Genomic DNA, 23,587 nt, shown 5'->3' with positions numbered 1-23,587 from the left:
CTTGGACCACGAGAAGAACAGATGATCCAATATTAGTAGAAATAAAACCAAGCTTTCAACTGGAAGCACTAACAATGAAGGCAAAAGCTTAGCTAATTTGGACACATAATACAAAGACAAGAGTCCTTGGCAAGAGCCGTGATGGCACAGTGGTTAGAATGAAGCACTGCAGGCTAATTCTGCCGACTGCCGACTGCCAGTACTTCAGCAGTTCGATCCTCACTGGCTCAAGGTTGACTCAGACTTCCATCCTTCCGAGATCTGTAAAATGAGGACCCCGACTGTTGGGAGCAATAGGCTGACTCTGTAAACCATTCTATAAAACAGGGGTCTCCAACCTTGGTCCCTTTAAGACTTGTGGACTTCAACTCCCAGAGTCCCTCAGCCAGCAAAGCTGGCTGAGGAACTCTGGGAGTTGAAGTCCACAAGTCTTAAAGGGACCAAGTTTGGAGACCCCTGCTGTAAAGTACTGTGAAGCTGTATATATAAGTCTAAGTGGTGTTGCTTTGCCTATTGCTTGAAAGAATAGAAGATCCTTGAAAAAGAAGCTAACTGAAGATCAGAGGACCAGATACCATCACTGATGACACCAGCAAAATCTTGCAAGAATGCAAAGAAGTGACAGTTAATAGACAATTCTGATGAAATTCTGGTGATGAAGAACCAGAAGCCTCTGAAGAGGAGACAATAAAAACAAGAAACCAGCAGGATCTCCCTTGCCAGAGATCTTAGTTGAAAGTTCTCCTCAAGCGTCTCATGACATATTGGATAGAAGGAAAGTTAACTTGTCCTCTTCGTCACACAGTTCCTATCAAGCCAGATGAGTTGACAAACAGGTTTTTTCAGTTAGAAAACGTAAATGACTTCAGGGGGTAGTATTTCAAGACAATTACTGAGAGGATTCTTGGAAGAACCAGCTTATTAAATATTAAATATCAAAGTTGTAAATTACTGTACCAGCTTTATATAACTAAATTAAATTCAAACAACATCTAATTTTCTTGATCATTGACTGTAATCCTCCAGGAACATGTGTTATTAACTCAGCTACTAATAGTAGAGAAAGTGGAAGACTTGATAAAAAAAGTTTGGGGATATTAAATTTTAATCCTCAGAAAATCTTCAAGTAGGAGTTGCAGCCTCACCCTGGCAGTTGGTGCTCAACAGCATTTTTTTTTTTAATTTCTTTTTGTCACAACAGTATACACAAACAATTGTCATAGATAAAACAATATATTTTGAAGAAAATATATACATATATGTAAAAAAATATGCATCAACTATATCAATTTGATATGATGAAGGGAACAATAGGACAGGAACGGTAGGCACTTTTGTGCTCTTATGCACGCCCCTTATAGCCCTCTTAGGAATGGGGTGAGGTCAATAGTAGACAGTTTTTGGTTGAAGATTTTGGGGTTTTGAGTAGAAACTATGGAGTCAGGTAATGAGTTCCAAGCATTAACAACTCTGTTACAGAAGTCATATTTTCTGCAATCAAGTTTGAAGCGGTTGACGTTTAGCTTGAATCTATTTTTTGCTCTTGTAATATTGCGATTGAAGCTGAAGTAGTCTTTTATAGGAAGGATATTGCAATATATGATTTTGTGTGTTAAACACAGGCCATGTCGAAGTCGAAGGAGTTGTAAATTTTCTAATCCCAGGATTTCAAGTCTGTTGGTATAAGAAATTTTGTTGTTTTCGGAGGAGTTTTTTCCCCCCCCCAAACTTCTCCTGCAATGGTGGTCCCCTCTCCTTAATTTAATGAGATACGGCTATCAAGCCCCGCTCATCTGTGGAAGTGGCCAGGGGCCTTGCTTGCACCCGGATTCAAGTCGGGGTTTCGGCACAAGCCAAAGTTAAGGGGCGTGCGTAAGAGCACAAATGTGCCTACTGTTCCTGTCCTATTGTTCCCTTTCATTATAACAAATTAACATGATTGTTGCATACTTTTGCTTATATATATATATTTCTTTTATAATGTGTTGAGTTTCTTATGCTGATGTTCGTGTATACTGTTGTGACAAAATGAAATAAAATAAAATAAAAAAGTTGTGTGTGTGTGAGAGAGTGAGAGAGATTCCTGACCCCGCCTGGCCTGTAAAAAGAGCGTTTGCCTGTCTGGCTGAGGTTGCCCTTTTCGAGGAGATGCGAGGACAACCCTAAGGGAGTCCTGGCTGGCCGGGATGGGGCATTGGGCGGGAAGCACCAGACCGGTCCGCTCGACGCCCCTCCCCAGCAGAGCCACAGCCCGCCAGATGGGGTGGGAACCTGGCCGCTCCTTGCAGCCCTGGCGCGCCGGAGGGGCAGCGGGAACCCCTCCTCCCGCCTCCGGCCGCCTGGCTCAGCTTGTCCTCCCCGCCCCGGACCCCCAGCCCCCCTTCCCCTTTCAGGAAGTCCGGGAGGCGGAGGCCGGGCTCTTCTGCGGGACCCTCGGCGGGCCGAGAGAGGATGGAGGCGCTGGTCCTGCTGAACGCGCTGGGCACCCGGCTGCTCTTCGCCCTGCACGCGCTGCTGGGCGTCTGGCGGGTGACGGAGGTGAAGAAGGAGCGCAAGTACTGGCTGCTGGCGCTGCTCAACCTCTTGCTGTGCCTGGAAACGGCGCTCACGCTCAAGCTGAAGCGGGGAAGAGGCTACAAATGGTGAGCGAGCGCTCCGCGTCCCCGCCGGGGCTCCAGTTCTTTCTCTTCGCTTCTTCCCTCCCTCCCTCCGTCCCTCCTGCCTTCCTTCCTTCTCTTCTGGCTTTCCACCCTCCGGGGTTTTATTTAGTTTATTTAGGTTGTCAAACATGTAGGAGAAAACAGATATACATTTATATAGAATAGAATAGAATAGAATTTTTTTTTTAATTGGCCAAGTGTGATTGGACACACAAGGAATTTGTCTTGGTGCAGATGCTCTCAGTGTACATAAAAGAAAAGATACGTTCATCAAGGTACAACATTTACAACACAATTGATGATCAATATATCAATATAAATCATAAGGATTGCCAGCAACAAGTTATAGTCATACAGTCATAAGTGGAAAGAGATTGGTGATGGAAACTATGAAACGATTAATAGTAGTGCAGATTCAATAAATAGTCTGACAGTGTTGAGGGAATTATTTGTTTAGCAGAGTGATGGCCTTCGGGAAAAAACTGTTCTTGTGTCTAGTTGTTCTGGTGTGCAGTGCTCTATAGCGTCGTTTTGAGGGTAGGAGTTGAAACAGTTTATGTCCAGGATGCGAGGGATCTGCAAATATTTTCATGGCCCTCTTCTTGATTCGTGCAGTATACAGGTCCTCAATGGAAGGCAAGTTGGTAGCAATTATTTTTTCTGCAGTTCTAATTATCCTCTAATTATATAAATATATAAACGTATATAAGTTTCCGAGAGAGAAGCTCTTCTGTGCCCGCTTTGGTGACTTCTGCCTTAGGGAGGCCACCAGCCCATTCAGTGGCGGATTAATTAATTAATTGGTCACAACAGTATATATAAGCATAAGCATGAAAGTAACTATATAATATATAAGCATATATATAAGCATAAGTATGTAATAACTATATTAATTGGATATAGAATAGAATAGAATAGAATTTTTTATTGGCCAAGTGTGATTGGACACACAAGGAATTTGTCTTGGTGCATATGCTGTCAGTGTGCATAAAAGAAAAGATACGTTCATCAAGGTACAACATTTACAACACAAATGATGGTCAATATATCAATATAAATCATAAGGATTACCAGCAACAAAGTTACAGTCATACAGTCATAAGTGGAAAGAGATTGGTGATGGGAACGATGAGAAGATTAATAGTAGTGCAGATTTAGTAAATAGTTTGACAGTGTTGAGGGAATTATTTGTTTAGCAGAGTGATGGCCTTCGGGAAAAATCTGTTCTTGTGTCTAGTTGTTCTGGTGTGCAGTACTCTATGGCGTCGTTTTGAGGGTAGGAGTTGAAACAGTTTATGTCCAGGATGCGAGGGGTCTATAATATATAACGAAAGAAAAAAATAGGACAGGAACGGTAGGCAGGTTTGTGCTCTTATGCACGCCCCTTATAGACCTCTTAGGAATGGGGTGAGGTCAATGGTAGAAAGTTTTTGGTTAAAGCTTTTGGGATTTTGGATTAAGGCTCCCTGGTGCTCCAAGCACTGACAAATCTTGGTGCCCCCCCCCCGCTCCTTTGTGCATACTGTACAAATCCTCATTGGTTTTTTCTTCCTTTCTCAACCTTGTGATGCCCCCTTTGGGCCTGGTGCCCTAAGCAGGTGCTTAGTCTGCTTAATGGTTCATACACCACTGGGCCCATTTCTTTAAGCGCTTTAAGGCAGGGGTCTCCGATCTTGGTCCCTTTAAGACTTGTGGACTTCAACTCCCAGAGTTCCTCGGCCAGCTTTGCTGGCTGAGGGACTCTGGGAGTTGAAGTCCACAAGTCTTAAAGGGACCAAGGTTGGAGACCCCTGCTTTGCTGGCTGAGGGACTGGGAGTTGAAGTCCACAAATCTGAAAGGGACCAAGGTTGGAGACCCCTGCTTTAAGGTGCAACTCTGGGTCTGCTGAACTCGGAGAAGACCGTGTCTGGAGGTGACTGACACGTGACAAAAAGTTGTGTTTGTGACTAACAGCTTGTCCAGCACTCACCTTATGTCGGATCCCACTTTTGCTCTTAGAGTAAAATGACTTGGCGGACTTTGATAACATCCTCCCCGCACCCGCTCCCAGCCCTCTCTCTGGTTGTGGAAGCTCAGTCTGTGACTGGACTTCTCTTGTCCTGGGATGGTAAGAAACAGCAGGAGCTGAAAAGAGAGAGACGCCCTTTCAGCAGAACTGGGCTGTGCTCAGCTTGGAGCGAGGTGGCTTCAGACATCCGCAAGTTGGCTTGCATTTAAAAAATGGATGGATGGATGGATGAAGTGGATGGATGAGTGGATGAATGAATTGGTGAGTCATGCGAAGGACCCTTATTTTAGATCAGGGGTCTCCAACCTGGGCAACTTTAAGCCTGGAGGACTTCAACTCCCAGAATGCCCCAGCCAGCTTTGCTGGCTGGGGCTTTCTGGGAGTTGAAGTCCGCCAGGCTTAAAGTTGCCCAGGTTGGAGTCCCCTATTTTAGATTATAATGGGAGCCTTGATGGAGACCTCTATCAGAATAGTGGCTCAGTCAATTTCTCAGTTCAAACTACATGTAGCCCAAGATCCCATTGAAGGAGGAATGACAACACATTTATTAAACAAATTTACCAGCCGATGGTCAGATTGCAACCTTCTGTAGGTCAGCATTTTGCACTGAGTGGACATCAGCTTGGAGAGATCAGGGCTAAGTACGGAATGCAGTTTCCATCCCTCTTGACAATGTTCAGAAGAAGGAAAGCCACATTGTTTTAATTCACAGCTGCAAAGGCGACTCTGGAGACATCGACAGGTCTGGTGACTCACGGCAAAACTGAGCTGCTAAAACCAGGACAGGAGGAGGAAGAAGAGCAGTTGAAAAGTGTTCTGCTCTCCCCCAAATACGGGAAGATCCTTGACTTCTGATCTCATCAACATCAAGATGGATTTGTCCTTCTTCTGGTTCAACCTTTCAGCAGGGAAAAGGATCACATGGTCCCTGCCAGGGGAAGAACAAAGGTGTCCTTTCAGGCTGGGAGGCAGATGGTCTACACGGCTTCCTGTTTTCAAACTTATCCACCTCTTCATACTGAAAGGCTGCCCTTATACACGGATTGGCTATTTCTGTAGACCAGAGTTCTCAACATTTATAGGACTGCAGGCCACCGGGGATGCAATGGCTCAGTGGCTAAGACACTGAGCTTGTTGATTGAAAGGTCGCCGGTTCAAATCCCTAGTGTGGTGAGCTCCCGTTACTTGTCCCAGCTTCTGCCAATCTAGCAGTTTGAAAACATGTAAAAAATGCAAGTAGAAAAATAGGGACCACCTTTGGTGGGAAGGGAACAGCGTTCCGTGCGCCTTTGCTGTTGAGTTATGCCGGCCACATGACCATGGAGATGTCTTCAGACAGTGCTGGCTCTTTGGCTTTGAAACGGAGATGAGCACTGCCCCCTAGAGTCGGGAACGACTAGCACATATGTGCGAGGGGAACCTTTACCTTTAAGTCTCTGAAATGATAAATGAATCCACTCCTCCCTGGGCCAGGTAAAATGAATGAATGGGGCTTTGATGGGATGAGAACTAAATATATTATCTCCAGCTGATATCTCACAGGAGTCCTCCGTCTTTGCAGGACAGCCACCATCCCTTGGCTGGGGCAGAATGAACACGGAACAAAGGCCAAGAGAGTTCTGAACATTCTCCCATTTTGCCTGGGCAGGCCTAGTTAAACTTTTCCCATCTTATAAAATCCTGTGCTCTAAAGCAGGGGTCTCCAACCTTGGCAACTTTAAGACTTGTGGACTTCAACTCCCAGAGTTCCTCAGCCAGCTTTGCTTCTGGGAGTTGAAGTCCACAAGTCTTAAAGTTGCCAAGGTTGGAGACCCCTGCTCTAGACCAGCCCATTGGGTAGACATGCCAAGAGCATCCATGCCTTTGCCTGTGGGTTGTGCCTGCATCGCACAAAAGTCATCTCCAACAGGTGTTTCTTGTTATCTACAGGTTTTCCTTGGTTTTGGCAGTATTCAATTCAAGAGCAGAGTTGAGAAAGTCTTATGACGATTCTGCTGATGGAGCTCCTGGGTGAAGTCCTGTCCTTGCCTTCTCTGTGATCAAGGAGACTGAAAGAGCAACCCTGCTTAATGGAGGGGATCCATTTCTTCTCTTTCCCTCCCAGATCGAATGTCTCTGCTTTAGGGAGAGGTGCCCAGTTGTGAGCAGGATGGGGAACCTTCAGAGCAGTGGTGGAATTCACAGTTTTGTGGGTGTGGCTTGGTGGGCGTGCTGTGATGTGGCTTGGTGGGCGTGGCAGGGGAAGGATACTGCAAAATCTCCATTCCCACCCCACTCTGGGGCCAGCCAGAGGTGTTATTTGCTGGTTCTCTGAACTATTCAAAATTTCTGCTACCAGTTCTCCAGAACCTGTCAGGACCTGCTGAATAGCATCCTTGCTTCAGAGATGCCCTCAACCTTTTTGCGACTATCCTTTGAGCAGCAACTCAGTCACACAGCTCAGGAACTGGCATGCTTCTAATGAAAAATGGACCCTTCAGTGCATTTTTCTCCATGTCTCTCACTGGTGATGGAGTTTCATTTCAAAACTTCAGTCCAGCGTCAAACTGTCTATCCCCCAAGAAACCTTTGAATTCTAACCACTTGCACCAGTATCTTCTATTCCTTTTGTTTGACAATGTATTCTACTCTTTTGTTGGAGAAAAGGTTCAGAGTTCTTGGATTCATATCTGGATTGACTTCTTCGAAGTTTAAATTCAACAGTTAAGTACTTAAGTATCATTTACCAAATATACCTTTTATTCAATTATTAAATGGATGGCTTTGAACTATGCTTGAAAAATCATTGAGACTATCTTGGACAAGTAGAAGAATCCTATATTCAGTACCAGATGGTGCAAAGCCAAGCTGTTCAGTGGAAGTTAAAGCTTGAATATTTTGGAAAAAGAATTTTATTAATTCATTCAATGTATTTATTTATTAAACAAATTTACATAGTCACTCATCTCCCCCACCCCAAAAGAGGGGGCAGGATGTCACACAATAGCCAATATAAAACTGATAAAAATCTAAAAAGTAGTAGTAATAAATAACATAACAACAAAAATACTGATGCTGGGTGGAGGGAGGATAAAAATGGTTCTCTGAGCCTGGACCTTTCAGACAGATCTCCTGTTGGTTGAGTGTTGCATGATGGTTGCATTGAGGCTCACAACAATGCAAAGGTGAGAATCAATGGCGAAGATGCTTGGTGGATTCAGAGCAGAGGTGGGTTTCAGCAGGTTCTTACCAATTCTGGAGAACCGATAGCAGAAATTTTGAGTAGTTCGGAGAACCGGTAAATACCATCTCTGACTGGCTCTGCCCACATCTATTCTCTGCCTCCCGAGTCCCAGCTGATCAGGAGGAAATGGGGATTTTGCAGTAACCTAAGGGCCTCTGGTGGCTCAACAGATTAATGCAGTCTGTTATTAACAGCAGCTGCTTGCAATTACTGCAGGTTCAAGTCCCACCTGGCCCAAGGTTGACTCAACCTTCCATCCTTTATAACAGGGGTGTCCAAACTTGGTCCCTTTAAGAATTGTGGACTTCAACTCCCAGAGTCCCTCAGCCAGCAAAGCTGGCTGAGGACTCTGGGAGTTGAAGTCCACAATTAAAGGACCAAGTTTGACACCCTGCTTTATAAGGTAGGTAAAATGAGGACCCAGATTGTTGGGGGCAATAAGTTGACTTTGTATATAATATACAAATGGATGAAGACTATTGCTTAACACAATGTAAGCCGCCCTGAGTCTTCGGAGAAGGGTGGGATATAAATGCAAATTAAAAAAAACAAAAACCTTCCCCTGGAATGTGGAGGGAATGGAGGTTTTACAGTATCCTATCTCTGTCACGCCCACCAAACCAAGCCCCAGAACCGGTAGTAAACATTTTTGAAACCCACCCCGGATTCAGAGGCAGTCAAGAAAGAGGCTGGGAAGAACAAGGTGCCCAGACAGTCTGCCTAGAGACAAGCAGGGGCTCCCAAGCACTCAGGGTGCTGTTAGATAGTTTTGACAAAGTCCCAAGTCAGAAATGACTCAACGACTGAACATCAACCAGGAGGCCTTTGAATTGGATCTTCTCTGCAAAATACCATCTTGTATAACTTACAGCAGAGGTCTTCAAACTTGGCAGCTTTAAGACGTGTGGACTTCAACTCCCAGAATTCTCCAGCCAGCATAACTGGGAGTTGAAGTCCACAAGCCTTAAAGTTGCCAAGTTTGAAGACCTCTGACTTACAGTCATGGCTGAAGGGTCACCTGAGGCACAGAGGTCTGGATACGGACCACCGGTCAGCAGTTGTCATCCAAAGAAAGAGGTTCTTTCAGCCAAGTTGGAAGTGGGCTGTACCCAGTGGTGGGATTCAGCCAGTTTTCACCACTTCGGGAGAACCGGTTGTTAACTTTCTGAGCAGTTTGGTGAACTGGTTATTGGAAGAAATCATTAGGGCAGAGAACCGGTTGTTATATTATTTGAATCCCACCACTGGGTGTACCCAAATGTCTAGGAAAACATCCTTGTCTGTCCGTCCTTCCTTCCTTCCTTCCTTCCTTCCTTCCTTCCTTCCTTCCTTTCTTTCTTTCTTTCTTTCTTTCTTTCTTTCTTTCTTTCTTTCTTTCTTTCTTTCTTTCTTAGCAATTCCTGTCCTTTTGGATGCAGCCTGGATTTATATCCTTCCGTCACTGACTGGTGTTGCTCTATCATCGACCCCACTCTTCCTTGTGGCCCTTCCTTCCTTCTCTGCACCCTCTAACTTTGCTGCTACATTATACTTTTAAACATGACCGAAAGGGGAATCATTGCAGCAGCTGATAATTACTTAACTTGGTAATTATTGGGCTTGCTATATCCTACAGTGGCCTCCTGGAGTCCCAAATGATACCAGTCATGGGTATCCATGGAACTGGGCTAATGGGAGGCATGTGGCTTCATGACATCACTGTGCCATGCCCTTTGTGTAATCAGGGATGTCATATCACTGGGGCTCCTTTGGAGGCCCTTGATTCCTAAGCAGGGGTTTGGATTAGAAGACCTCCAAGGTCCCTTCCAACTCTTATTCTGTTATTCCTGCTGATCACATGGAGCTCTCACCCTTCTGTTTTACTGGGATCTGTATTTCTTCCAGGGTATTTCTTTAGATCCCTATTGAAACTTCCCCTTCCAAACATCTTGCTTGGCTTTCTGAGGCCACCAAGGCCAGCAGATACTGAGCCAAGCAGGTTTCTCTACGTCAGAGGTCTTCAAACTTGGCAGCTTTGTGACTTGTGGACTTCAGCTCCCAGAATTATAGAAGCCTAGATGGCTGGAGAGTTCTGGGAGTTGAAGTCCACAAGTCTCAAAGCTGCCGAGTTTGAAGACCTCTTCCCCACTCAGCACTTCACAGAAATATGAAACGACCATGACGTTATTTCTGGTCCCCTCCTTAATCAAAAGGCTAGAAGGTGGTGTTAGAGTCACTTTTAATGAGGATCCTGGAGGGAGGAACGCAGAACTCAGCCAAGAATGTTTTCACAAGGCGCCTCCTCCTCCTCCTCCTCCTCCCGAAGATGCAGCGAGAGAAGAGAAGCCTGTTGGTGAAAGACGCCTGTTTAGATCAGCTTCGCTCTCAGCCAGCTGGACCGAGCAAAGCATGCAGGGCAGCCTCCCTCGTGCGGCTTGCTCCCCCACTACCTCCACAATCTTCCCTGACTTGTGTTCCAGTGGCCAGATGGAAGCATGTCTGTGTCACAATTTCCTCACCGAAAGGCTGGATAGGCAAACTCTGTGTAGAGAGTTGTAAGTTCTTCTCCTCCTCCTCCTCCTCCTTCTTTTTGTCTTCTTCTCTTTCTTGTTTTCCTAGGAAAGAGGAAGGTTGAGGAATCCCACAAATAAAAGCCCTGGGAACCTTCCAGCAGGGGATCCCAAACACTTGAAACCAAAAGTTTTGCAATCTTGGGAGTCCCTATGTTGCCTCTCGCTCCTCAGCAGCCACCCCCCCTCATTCCTTGGATCAGCCCCTTCCTGAAATGCAACTAAGGAGCCAGCTTGCTTTTGGTTCCTCTGCTTCTGTCTTCTGGAGGCCCACGAAGGATCCTGTCTCATTCGGGTTCTAAGAACGGGCAGGTCTGCTCAGTGGTGGGATTCAGCCAGTTTTCACCACTTCGGGAGAACCGGTTGTTAACTTTCTGAGCAGTTTGGTGAACTGGTTATTGGAAGAAATCATTAGGGCAGAGAACCGGTTGTTATATTATTTGAATCCCACCACTGGGTGTACCCAAATGTCTAGGAAAACATCCTTGTCTGTCCGTCCTTCCTTCCTTCCTTCCTTCCTTCCTTCCTTCCTTCCTTCCTTCCTTCCTTCCTTCCTTCCTTCCTTCCTTCCTTTCTTTCTTTCTTTCTTTCTTAGCAATTCCTGTCCTTTTGGATGCAGCCTGGATTTATATCCTTCCGTCACTGACTGGTGTTGCTCTATCATCGACCCCACTCTTCCTTGTGGCCCTTCCTTCCTTCTCTGCACCCTCTAACTTTGCTGCTACATTATACTTTTAAACATGACCGAAAGGGGAATCATTGCAGCAGCTGATAATTACTTAACTTGGTAATTATTGGGCTTGCTATATCCTACAGTGGCCTCCTGGAGTCCCAAATGATACCAGTCATGGGTATCCATGGAACTGGGCTAATGGGAGGCATGTGGCTTCATGACATCACTGTGCCATGCCCTTTGTGTAATCAGGGATGTCATATCACTGGGGCTCCTTTGGAGGCCCTTGATTCCTAAGCAGGGGTTTGGATTAGAAGACCTCCAAGGTCCCTTCCAACTCTTATTCTGTTATTCCTGCTGATCACATGGAGCTCTCACCCTTCTGTTTTACTGGGATCTGTATTTCTTCCAGGGTATTTCTTTAGATCCCTATTGAAACTTCCCCTTCCAAACATCTTGCTTGGCTTTCTGAGGCCACCAAGGCCAGCAGATACTGAGCCAAGCAAGTTTCTCTACATCAGAGGTCTTCAAACTTGGCAGCTTTGTGACTTGTGGACTTCAGCTCCCAGAATTATAGAAGCCTAGATGGCTGGAGAGTTCTGGGAGTTGAAGTCCACAAGTCTCAAAGCTGCCGAGTTTGAAGACCTCTTCCCACTCAGCACTTCACAGAAATATGAAACGACCATGACGTTATTTCTGGTCCCCTCCTTAATCAAAAGGCTAGAAGGTGGTGTTAGAGTCACTTTTAATGAGGATCCTGGAGGGAGGAACGCAGAACTCAGCCAAGAATGTTTTCACAAGGCGCCTCCTCCTCCTCCTCCTCCTCCCGAAGATGCAGCGAGAGAAGAGAAGCCTGTTGGTGAAAGACGCCTGTTTAGATCAGCTTCGCTCTCAGCCAGCTGGACCGAGCAAAGCATGCAGGGCAGCCTCCCTCGTGCGGCTTGCTCCCCCACTACCTCCACAATCTTCCCTGACTTGTGTTCCAGCGGCCAGATGGAAGCATGTCTGTGTCACAATTTCCTCATCGAAAGGTTGGATAGGCAAACTCTGTGTAGAGAGTTGTAAGTTCTTCTCCTCCTCCTCCTTCTTTTTGTCTTCTCCTCTTTCTTGTTTTCCTAGAAAAGAGGAAGGTTGAGGAATCCCACAAATAAAAGCCCTGGGAACCTTCCAGCAGGGGATCCCAAACACTTGAAACCAAAAGTTTTGCAATCTTGGGAGTCCCTATGTTGCCTCTCGCTCCTCAGCAGCCACCCCCCCTCATTCCTTGGATCAGCCCCTTCCTGAAATGCAACTAAGGAGCCAGCTTGCTTTTGGTTCCTCTGGAGGCCCACGAAGGATCCTGTCTCATTCGGGTTCTAAGAACGGGCAGGTCTGCTCAGTGGTGGGATTCAAGCAATTTAACAACCGGTTCTTTGCCCTCATGATTTCTTCCAGCAACCAGTTCACCAAACTGCTCAGTAAGTTAACAACCGGTTCTCCCGAAGTGGTGCGAACTGGCTGAATCCCACCACTGGGTCTGCTACAACGGAAGGCAAGTGAGGGAACATTCGCCCAGTGTAAACTCTGCCTCCCCTTGCGGAAGTTGAGGGCCCTGGAAGCCATGCATAAGCCAAGGAGGGGGAGCAGTAGAATTTCTCTGCCCTCCGTTCCTTAGGCCAATGGTCTCAAAGGGTTTGGATGGTCAACGTGTTCGCAGTTTCAATTGCAGGCTGTGGAAGAGGTGGGGGTCAATTACCCATGGCCCAGGGGTAAAATCCAGCAGGTTCTGAAGAACCAGTAGAGGAAATTTTGAGCAGTTCGGAGAACCAGCAAATACCAACTCTGACTGGCTCCAGAGTGGGATGGGAATGGGGATTTTGCAATATCCTTCCCCTGGAGTGGGGAGGGAATGGAGATTTTGCAGTATCCTTCCCTGCCACGCCCACCAAGCCACACCATGCCGATCAAGCCACGCCCACAGAACTGGTAGTAAAAAATTTTGGATTGCACGGCTGCCAAAGCCCATTTCCAGCTGACAAAATGGCTCCACAGCTCCATTCAAAAAGCCCACAATCAGCCCCATTGCAGCTTCCTCTCTTCCACGCAAGGCCTTTTCTTCCGAGAAAACACGGAACTGCCATTTATTTTCTAAGCAAGCCCCTGGAAAGTCCCAAGATGTTACTGGCGGTCTCTGCTCCTGCTGCTTTGCTGCCTGCCTGTTCCCAAGAGAATCTTTTTAAAAATTCCACTGGGTGGCGGGAAATCTAGTGAGCACCAGCTGTGGCCATACAAATGTCCACGCCCAGCCCAGGGCATCGGTGATCCTGCTTATTCCATCAGTGTTTCGACAGTGAATTCTGTCATGGTTTCTCAGGGTGCTAAACCCAACACTTTTTGTCCTTTCTCAGGTTTTCACCGCCGATCTTTGTCTATCTCATCAGCATCGTGCCCTCATTGTGGATTCTGGAACTTCAGCCTAAAAATCAGGTACCGGTTTTGTGGGTTTTTTTTACGTGGTTTCATGACAGAGAAGGAGGGAAACTGTTTCTATTTTTTAAAAATTTTTTAAATTTATTTATTTATTTGTCAAACACAACAGTATATATAAGCATAAGCATGTAATAACCATACAAATTGGATACAGTCAAAGGGGACATTAGGACAGGAACGCTAGGCATGCTTGTGTTCTTATGCACGCCCCTTACAGACCTCTTAGGAATGGGGTGAAGTCAACAGTAGATAGTTTTTGGTTAAAGCTTTGGGGATTTTGGGAAGAGACCACAGAGTCAGGTAGTGCATTCCAGGCATTAACAACTCTGTTACTGAAGTCATATTTTCTGCAATCAAGACTGAAGCGGTTAACATTAAGTTTGAATCTATTGTTTGCTCTTGTATTATTGTGATTGAAGCTGAAGTAATCTTTAACAGGAAGGACATTGCAATAGATGATTCTGTGTGTTAAACACAGGTCTTGTCGGAGTCGGCGGAGTTCTAAATTTTCTAAACCCAGGATTTCAAGTCTGGTGGCATAAGGTATTTTGTTGTGATCAGAGGAGTGGAGAACTCTTCTTGTGAAATATTTCTGGACACGCTCAATTATATAAATGTCCGAAATGAGGTGTGGGTTCCAGACAGGCGAGCTGTATTCGAGAATTGGTCTAGTTTCCTTGGGGAAAGAAAACAAAGTAGCCTGGAAGCCAATTTGGGCACCGGTTACTATATTTTTGTACCTTGAATTCAAAAGCAGCTTCTTCTGGGTTTTCTGCATGAGGTATGAAATCACTTTGGCTTAGGCCAGGGGGCTCCAACCTTGGTCCCTTTAAGACTTGTGGACTTCAAATCCCAGAGTCCCTCAGCCAGCAAAGCAGGGGGCTCCAACCTTGGTCCCTTTAAGACTTGTGGACTTCAACTCCCAGAGTCCCTCAGCCAGCAAAGCAGGGGGCTCCAACCTTGGTCCCTTTAAGACTTGTGGACTTCAAATCCCAGAGTCCCTCAGCCAGCAAAGCAGGGGGCTCCAACCTTGGTCCCTTTAAGACTTGTGGACTTCAACTCCCAGAGTCCCTCAGCCAGCAAAGCAGGGGGCTCCAACCTTGGTCCCTTTAAGACTTGTGGACTTCAATTCCCAGAGTCCCTCAGCCAGCAAAGCAGGGGTCTCCAACCTTGGTCCCTTTAAGACTTGTGGACTTCAACTCCCAGAGTTCCTCAGCCAGCAGAGCTTTGCTGGCAGAGGGACTCTGGGAGTTGAAGTCCACAAGTCTTAAAGGGACCAAGGTTGGAGACCCCTGGCTTAGGCAACGATACAACACCAACTTCTCTCGATGCACCTTGAAGGATGGTGCATAAACTCTCCACATCAGCCCGTGGCTGAATAAATGCCACCAAGAAAGAGGGACGATGCAGATGCGGTCAGTTTGCGTGATAGTTCTAGTTGCGCAATCCAGTTTTTGTCAGTTCCGTGCGCCTTTGGCGTTGAGTCATGCCGGCCACATGACCACGGAGACGTCTTCGGACAGCACTGGCTCTCTGGCTTTGAAACGGAGATGAGCACCGCCCCCTAGAGTCGGCAACGACTAGCACGTATGTGCGAGGGGAACTTTTACCTTTACCTTAGTGTTAGATTCTGACCGAAGTCACACCAAGAGGAGAATTATGGCCCAATCCAGAAATTGTCCCATCCTTGCATAAATGAGCCACAGGCAGCCTCGCCACGCAAGTCCTGCACGCAGAGCATCAAAATGCTTTCAGTATAGTGACATTCAGTCTAGGGGTTCTACTTACCCTTACTATCAGCTCATACTGTGCCCACACGCAGGTGCTCGCTCCACTCACGCACTCATGCGCAAATCACTTTTTTTAAAAAATTTTTTTTATTAACGTTACAAACAAACAAACAAAAAAGAAAATACATTTTCCACCCTTGTGCTATACATAAAAAAAGGAAGATTTGGGTCTTCTGATATATCCTCATGATTGCCAAAATCCACGTTCTCGAGGTACAGGTACCGAAGCGTCCAATGTTCCAAGCGCAAAGTCCACAAATGGTTTCCAAGTCTTCCAGAAAATATCTTCTTTATACACACCACTTCTAATTTTAATATCACATGTCATTTTATCATTTAAAGCTAATTTCCACATTTCAGAATTCCACTCTTCTATTCTAAAAATCACATCTAGTTTCCAATATCTAGCTATTATAATTCTATCTATTATAATCATAATTCTAATCAATTCTTTTTCATATTTTGTTAATTCTATTTCCTTAATTACCAACAATAATATAGTTTTCACTCTCAATATTATTACTTTCCCCATCATTTCAAATATCATTTTCTCCAATTGTTGCCAAAACTTTTTAACCTTATCACATTTATACCACATATGTTCATAAGTCCCCAATTCCATCTCACATCTCCAACATTTTTTACTAATTTTTTTATCCATTTGTGACAATCTTACTGGAGTCAAATACCATTTCCAAACAACTTTATAATTATGCTCTTTAATCCTTATAGATAAAGTTCTCATAATTCTACTATTCCAATTCACATTCCAATCTGACTCTGGTATTTCAATATTAAGATCTTTTTCCCAATTTGTCCTCATCACTCTTTGTAATTTTTCATCAGAGTTTATAATCTTATAAACCCTACTAACGAGTCCCTTTAGCCCAATTTCATCTCATAATCCGAGATACTAAATATTCAAATTCAGTTTCACATCTATTTATCAAATAGTTTTCCCTTAATTTTTTTGTCCATTTTTCTATCTGTATTTTTTCAAACCAACTTAACCCTAATTTTTCAATAATTTCTTTATTCCTCCTTTCATTTTCCATAACTTTTATCCAATCTCTAATAATTTCTATATTTTCCTCTTTAATCACTTCATTACGTTTTATATTATTTTTAATCGGCCAATTTCCAATTGTCTCCCCAAAAGATTATATCCGAATTAAAATTTTAACAAATTTATTCCACATTTTACTTAATCCCTTTAACCAATAACTTCTAATTACACATTTTAAGTTTGCTTTATCTAAAAACCACCTTGATCCAAATTTCTCTATATCCCTTAACTCTAAGTCTCTCCAATGATTATCTTCACCTTTAAGTATTTTTACCACTATCCGGATACCATATGCACAGTAATAATTAAATAATTTGGGGATTCCTAATCCACCTTCCTTTTGATTTTGATACCACATTTTCTTCACTAATCTAGGTCTTTTCCCACCATTGCAAAATTTGTCCAATTTTTTCTGATATCCTTCAATATCTTTCTCTGTCAAATTTAACGGTAGCATCTCGAATAAAAAGTTAAACTTGGGCAGCAACATCATCTTACACATTGCAATTCTACCAAACCAAGACAACTTTAACATTTTATATTTATCTATCACTTTTGATGACGTTTGGGTCAGTGGGCGGAGCCCCTTGCTGGTTTTACTACCGGTTCTATAGAACCAGTCTGAACTGGGGACAACCCACCACTGGTTCAGTCCCAAGCAGAGGCAAAGCTTAAGCCAGGGGTGTCAGACTTGATTTCATTGAGGGGTGCATCAGGGTTGTGTTTGACCTCATGGGGTGGGGATGGGGGTGGACAGAGTGGGCGTGGCCTGCTAGGTGTCACTCATGTCAGGTGCCCTGGGACAGCCTCCTGGAGCCCTCTGCTGGTGAAAATGGAGCTCGGGAGGGCACGTTCCAACCTCCCACCCAAGCAGGAGACCCTACACCATTTTCAACAGATGGCAGTCCAATCTCTTCTTGAAAGCCTCCAGTGATGAAGCTCCCACAACTTCCAAAGGCAACTTCTGTTCCATTGGTTGACTGGTCTCACGGTCAGGAAATTTCTCCTTGTTTCCAGGTTGAATCTCTCTTTTTTCAGTTTTCATCCATTATTCCTTGTCTGGCCTTCAGGTGCTTTGGAGAAATGAGTGGATCAGGGAAATGCTGTGAACTTAGTACACCTGGACTTCAATAAGGCATTTGACAAAGTTGACCACAGCCTATTTCTTGATAAGATAGAACAATCTGGGATAGATAGTACCACCACTAGATGGATTTGTAGTTGGCTGACCGGCCACACCCAGTGTGCAGCCCTCAATGGAACTCCATCTACACGGACGGAAGCATGGAGTAGGGTACCTCAAGATTCTGTTTTGGAGCCAGCGCTCTTCAACATCTTCATAAATGATCTAGATGATGAGATAGAAGGGGAGCGAATCAAATTTGCAGATGACACGAAGTTGGTGGGGGGATTGCTAACCCTTTGGAAGATAGACTCTTCTATTCAAAGGCCCTTTATATGTTTGAGCATTGAGCCCTTTCCAATAAGATGTGGTGAGAAAAGTAAGGTCCTGCACTTAGGGTGGAAAAACCAAATGCACCGGTATGCCTGGCTCAACAGTAGCATTTGTGAGAGGAATCTAGGCGTCTTAGTGCAGGGGTCTCCAACCTTGGCAACTTTAAGACTTGTGGACTTCAACTCCCAGAATTCCTCAGCCTAGTGAACCACCATTTAAGTATGAGCCAGCAGTGCTGCAGCTGCCCAAAGAGCCAATGTAATCCTCGGCTGCAACAACAGAGAGAGAGCATCAAGATTGTTGGAAGTGATAGAACTGCTCTATACTGCCCTAATGAGGCCACACTTGGAATACTGAGTCCAGTTCTGGTCACCACAATACCAACAAGATGGTGAGGTCCTACAAAAGAGTGCAGAGAAGAGCAACGAAGATGATAAGGGGTCTGGGCACTAAACCATACAACGAACGATTAAGGGGATCATTTATGTCTAGTCCAGTGGTTCTCAACCTTTATAGTGCTGCGACCCCTTTAATACAATTCCCCACGATGTGGCGACTCCAACCATAAAATTATTTTCGTTTTGAATTTATCGTGCCTGAAGCCGTATTGGCTAGCGATCTGAATTGCTTGCGATTGCCTTGAGGACGGAGGCATTAAAGCAGAGACTCCTCCTCTATTAAGTTTATTGCGCCTAAAGCCAGATTAGGCTAGCAATTGGGAGTGATTGCAGCTGGCTTGAGAGGGAGACATCAGAGCAAAGATTTCTCTCTTTTTTAATTCATCGCGCCTGAAGCCAAATTCAGCTAGCGATTTGAAGAGCCTGCAGCTGGCTTGTGGAGTCAACCATTGGAGCGCGATTCTTCGACTCGCAAGTATACTTCCCACATTTCCATTGGTCTTAGGCGACCCCTGGCAAATCGTCATTCGACCCCCAACAGGGTCACGACCCACAGGTTGAGAACCGCTGGTCTAGCCTAACAAAGAGAAGGATTAGGGGTGACATTATGGCTGACTTCAAATACAGAGAAGGGGAGTCAGCATATTCTCCAAAGCACCAGAGGGCAGGACAAGAAGTAATCAGTGGAAGCTTGTTAAGAAAGATCCTACCTGGAACTAAGGAGAGATTTCCTGACAGTGAGAATAAGTAATCAATGGAACAGTTCGCCTTCCAGAGTTTTTAAGAAAAGATTGGACAGCCATTTGTCTGGGATGATATAAGGTCTCCTGGCTTGAGCAGGGGTTTGGAGAAGAAGACCTCCAAGGTCCCTTCCAGCCCTATGAGTCTAGGACTTCTTTCTCACCTTAAAGGGAATGGGGGAGTGCTTTTCAGTGGGTCTAGGGCAGGGATCTGCAAGTTTGGCTCTTTTAAGACTTGTGGACTTCAACTCCCAGAGTCTTAAATAGAATAGAATAGAATTTTTTTTTTATTGGCCAAGTGTGATTGGACACACAAGGAATTTGTCTTGGTGCATAGGCTCTCAGTGTACATAAAAGAAAAGATACGTTCATCAAGGTACAACATTTACAACACAGTTGATGGTCAATATATCAATATAAATCATAAGGATTGCCAGCAACAAGTTATAGTCATACAGTCATAAGTGGAAAGAGATTGGTGATGGGAACTATGAAAAAATTAATAGTAGTGCAGATCCAGTAAATCGTTTGACAGTTTTGATGGAATTATTTGTTTAGCAGAGTGATGGCCTTCGGGAAAAAACTGTTCTTGTGTCTAGTTGTTCTGGTGTGCAGTGCTCTATAGCGTCATTTTGAGGGTAGGAGTTGAAACAGTTTATATCCAGGATGTGAGGGATCTGTAAATATTTTCACGGCCCCCTTCTTGATTCGTGCAATATACAGGTCCTCAATGGAAGGCAGGTTGGTAGCAATTATTTTTTCTGCAGTTCTAATTATCCTCTGAAGTCTGTGTCTTTCTTGTTGGGTTGCAGAACCGAACCAGACAGTTATAGAGGTGCAAATGACAGACTCAATAATTCCTCTGTAGAACTGAATCAGCAGCTCCTTGGGCAGTTTGAGCTTTCTGAGTTGGCACAGAAAGAACATTCTTTGTTGTCCTTTTTTGATGATGTTTTTGATGTTAGCTGTCCATTTGAGATCTTGCGATATGATAGAACCTAGAAATTTAAAGGTTTCTACTGTTGATACTGTGTTGTCTAGTATTGCGAGAGGAAAAGAGCCAAGTTTGCAGACCCCTGGTCTAGGCGGATTTGAACAGCTTCTGCCTGGATTCTCACGGCATCTTCTTCCTCGCTAGACTCCCTCATTGCTTTAACCCCATATGGATTGTCCACAGCCAGGGGCCACCTCCAAGGCTTTGGGGAGCCAGTGAACTGACAAGGGGAACCTTTGGGGTCCTTCCATTTCCGGTCTATGCAGGGCCAGAGCTGAAGCTGGGTCTTTATTGCAGCTTTGCCCCAATGAATATGAGCAGCTGGTGAAGAACCAAAGTGGACAAGTCAGAGCCACTTACAGAAATGAGACCGCAGCAAACCACATAATGGAAAAGGTAAGTGTTGAGATGGCGGTTGATATCTCATAATCACAATTTTAGTTTTATTTATTAAAACATATTTCCACAACAACAACAGACTTGGGGGTGCAGCAAGGAAACAGAATTAGACCAGAGATACTAGATGGGATTAAAACCATGAGCACATTATGCGTGGGCACAAGGAGCACTGAAATGATTAATTCCTTTTCCAATTAAAATAAAACCAAATCCAGGAGAGCCACTTGTGTAAGATGTAATAGATAATTTCTGCTGACAGTTGGGGGAGATGGGAAGGGACTCTCTTGGATTCCGTGCAAAGAGTCTGCTCAGTCCTCAACACGCCCCCCCCAGGTGTGCAAGGTGTGTAAGAGCAGCTCTTGAACCAGAAGCGCTTTCTCCAAAGAAACCCTCTTCCCTGCCGCCTCTGGCTTCGCTTTTCTGCTTTCTGACATTTGCCTTTGCTGCAGCTGCAACAGGCCCAGGAGTTTGTCAGCACGCTGTCCAGAATGTGTGAGCCCGTCTGGACGCTGAGCCTCCACCAGACCTTCCTGCTGCTGCTCATCCTGGGCCGCTGGCTGCTTCCCATCGGTGGGGAGATCACCAGGGACCAGCTCTCTCAGCTGCTGCTGCTCTTCGTGGGCACCGCCGCAGACATCCTGGAGTTTACCAGTGAAACCCTGGAAATAGAGAACGTCCGGTAGGGCTCAGGTGCTCTCAGCCCTACAGCTGCACCCACAACAGAGAAGAGAGCCTGTCCTTCCAGCCGTCTGTCATTCTGTCTGCCTGTTTGCCCACCCATCTGTCTGTCTGTCCAACTGTTGCCCGTTGCCCCACCGTCAGATTTTCCTTATAAGGTGCAATACTTGTGAATCAACCAGAATGACGGGATGGTGAATTTAACTGTTTCAAAGGCTTATAAAACTTTGAACATGAGATCCAACAGGCTGAATAAGGGAAAATGAAATCTTTATTCTTATTAAAAAGCAATGGTAGTTGTCTATTACTCTCAAATGAAATTTACTGACATTTGGCCCTTCTTAGCTCTAGTCAAAGTGGGAGATGCATCGCCTTTTTCAAAAAGTGGTGCCATAAAACTGGTTTTAGCTCATTTAAATGTGTATATATATTCAAGGCAATAAAACAAGTTAAAATACGGAGAGTTCTAGAGAAAGAAACAACTTATTCTCCAAAAGATGGGAAGTTTCATTTTCTGAAGTTTGGTTTGCTACTATAAAATTGATTGGTACAGTAAAATAATTTTAACCTTATTTCCTTCACCCTGTTTCATTATTTCTAACTTAGAATATTCCTCACTCCCATTTTATAAAGTATAGAAACTAATTGTAGGTTTCCATTGTTGGAGACCTCCTTACTCTAATAGATGAATCTGGCCTAATTATGTCAGTGCCTTGTTTCTAAAATGCATGCCTATCCTTTTTCCAGGAACAAAGACACTCTGGTGTATGCAATCCTAGCCGTGTGGACTTGGAGCATGTTGCAATTCCCTCTGGATCTAGCAGGTTGGTCCTGTCCATGTTTCCCCAGGATTGTGTTCAGGCACATAAGATGCCCCCTTCCTCCTCCTTGGAAGTTGCTTTGACTGGCTTTCTTTGGGCTGGTCCCTCTAGGCAGGGGTGGGATTCTACTGGTTCGCACCAGTTCTCTAGAACCGGTTGTTAACCTTCTAAACAGATGATAGATAGATAGATAAATAGATGTTAGATGGATGGATGGATGGATGGATGGATGGATGGATGGATAGATAGATGATAGATAGAAGATGATAGATGGCTGGCTGGCTGGCTGGATAGATAGATGATGGATGGATGGATGGATGGATGGATGGATGGATGGATGGATAGATGGACGGACTGATGGACAGACAGATAGATGATGGATGGATGGATGGATGGATAGATAGATGATGGATGGATGGATAGATAGATAGATGATAGATGGATGGATAGATGATGGATAGATGATAGATGAATAGATAGATGATGGATGGATGGATGGATAGATAGATATAGATATAGATAAAAATAAACAGATGATTGATTTACTTAGGAAACACTGACCATGTGCATACAAAGTTCTGGATGCTCACTGGAGTTTGTAAATTATGGTTTATAAATCATCACAATGTGAATCCTGGCTAAGGAAGGCTTGTGGTTTAGTCAGAAAGCCACAATTCAAAGAACAAACCGTGCCACAGGCTCATCCTGGCTTAGAAACTGCTGCTTTGTCTGACAGTTTTGTCTTTGGATGATTTATGACATGGATTTCAACCAATGGTGGGATTCATGTAATTTAACAACCGGTTCTCTGCCCTAATGATTTCTTCCAACAACCAGTTTGCCAAACAACTCACAAACTTAACAACTGGTTCTCCCGAAGTGGTGCGAACTGACTGAATCCCACCACTGGTTTCAACTTCCTGAAAGAAATGCCCTTTTTTCTTTCTTTTTTCTTTTTCTTTCTTCTAGTGCAACATCTCAACTGTGATCGAGCACCTTCATCTACCAAAGTTTTTCATCTGCTCCTCTGCAGACACAGTGCCGACCTCTGGAACATCGGCATCAGCCTTTTCATCCAGGACGGCCCGTTCCTCGTGGTGCGCCTGATCCTGATGGGCTACTTTCAAGTGGTGAATCAGATGCTCGTGTTTTTTGCGGCCAAGAATATTTTGATTGTGATGTTGCAGCTCTACCGTCTTGTGGTGCTGTCGCTCGACTTCCATGCCTCCCTCCAGCGCAGGGCAAAAAGCCAGAAAGGAGCCACTTCCTGCTGCCCCTGTGAGCCCAGCTCCATCAGTCTCCCATCCAATGGCCTGCTGGACGGAGGCGACTCTACCGGCCTGGAGGAGACCTTCCCAGACTCGGCTGAGTGCTTGTGAGGGAAGGGTCTCTTCTGCCCCAGGCCCAGCCCTTCCCTCCGGGGCCACGATTGAACAGGCTGGCCTTGGCAAGCAGCCTCTTTGTCCACTGGAAGACAAGGGTCCCATCCTAGCAGCAAAGGGGAGACATTTGAGATAGGAGAGAACAAAATCCATTCTATTGATTGGGTGGATTGATTGACATGGCATCCACGGTATTTATCCATTGTATATCTGATGGGACTCAGCTGACGTAGTTTTGTGGTTGGTTCTTCTTTTTCTTGTTTTGTTTTAGTGTGTGACA

General features: G+C 44.9%; 1 protein-coding gene across 1 annotated transcript; it reads left to right on the top strand.

The window, feature by feature from the left end:
* Positions 1 to 2,451: 2,451 nt before the first annotated feature.
* TMEM26 (transmembrane protein 26) lies at positions 2,452 to 23,340 on the top strand. Its single transcript, XM_058188320.1, has 6 exons — positions 2,452 to 2,642; positions 13,502 to 13,580; positions 20,325 to 20,423; positions 20,885 to 21,105; positions 21,852 to 21,928; positions 22,895 to 23,340. The coding sequence occupies exons 1-6, from the start codon at positions 2,452 to 2,454 to the stop codon at positions 23,302 to 23,304; spliced, it is 1,077 nt and encodes a 358-aa protein (XP_058044303.1). The 3' UTR covers positions 23,305 to 23,340.
* Positions 23,341 to 23,587: the final 247 nt, after the last annotated feature.

The sequence above is a fragment of the Ahaetulla prasina genome, chromosome 6 (assembly GCF_028640845.1).
Source record: "Ahaetulla prasina isolate Xishuangbanna chromosome 6, ASM2864084v1, whole genome shotgun sequence".
In the NCBI taxonomy this organism is placed as follows: domain Eukaryota; kingdom Metazoa; phylum Chordata; class Lepidosauria; order Squamata; family Colubridae; genus Ahaetulla; species Ahaetulla prasina.
This window is presented reverse-complemented; position numbering and strand designations above follow the sequence as displayed.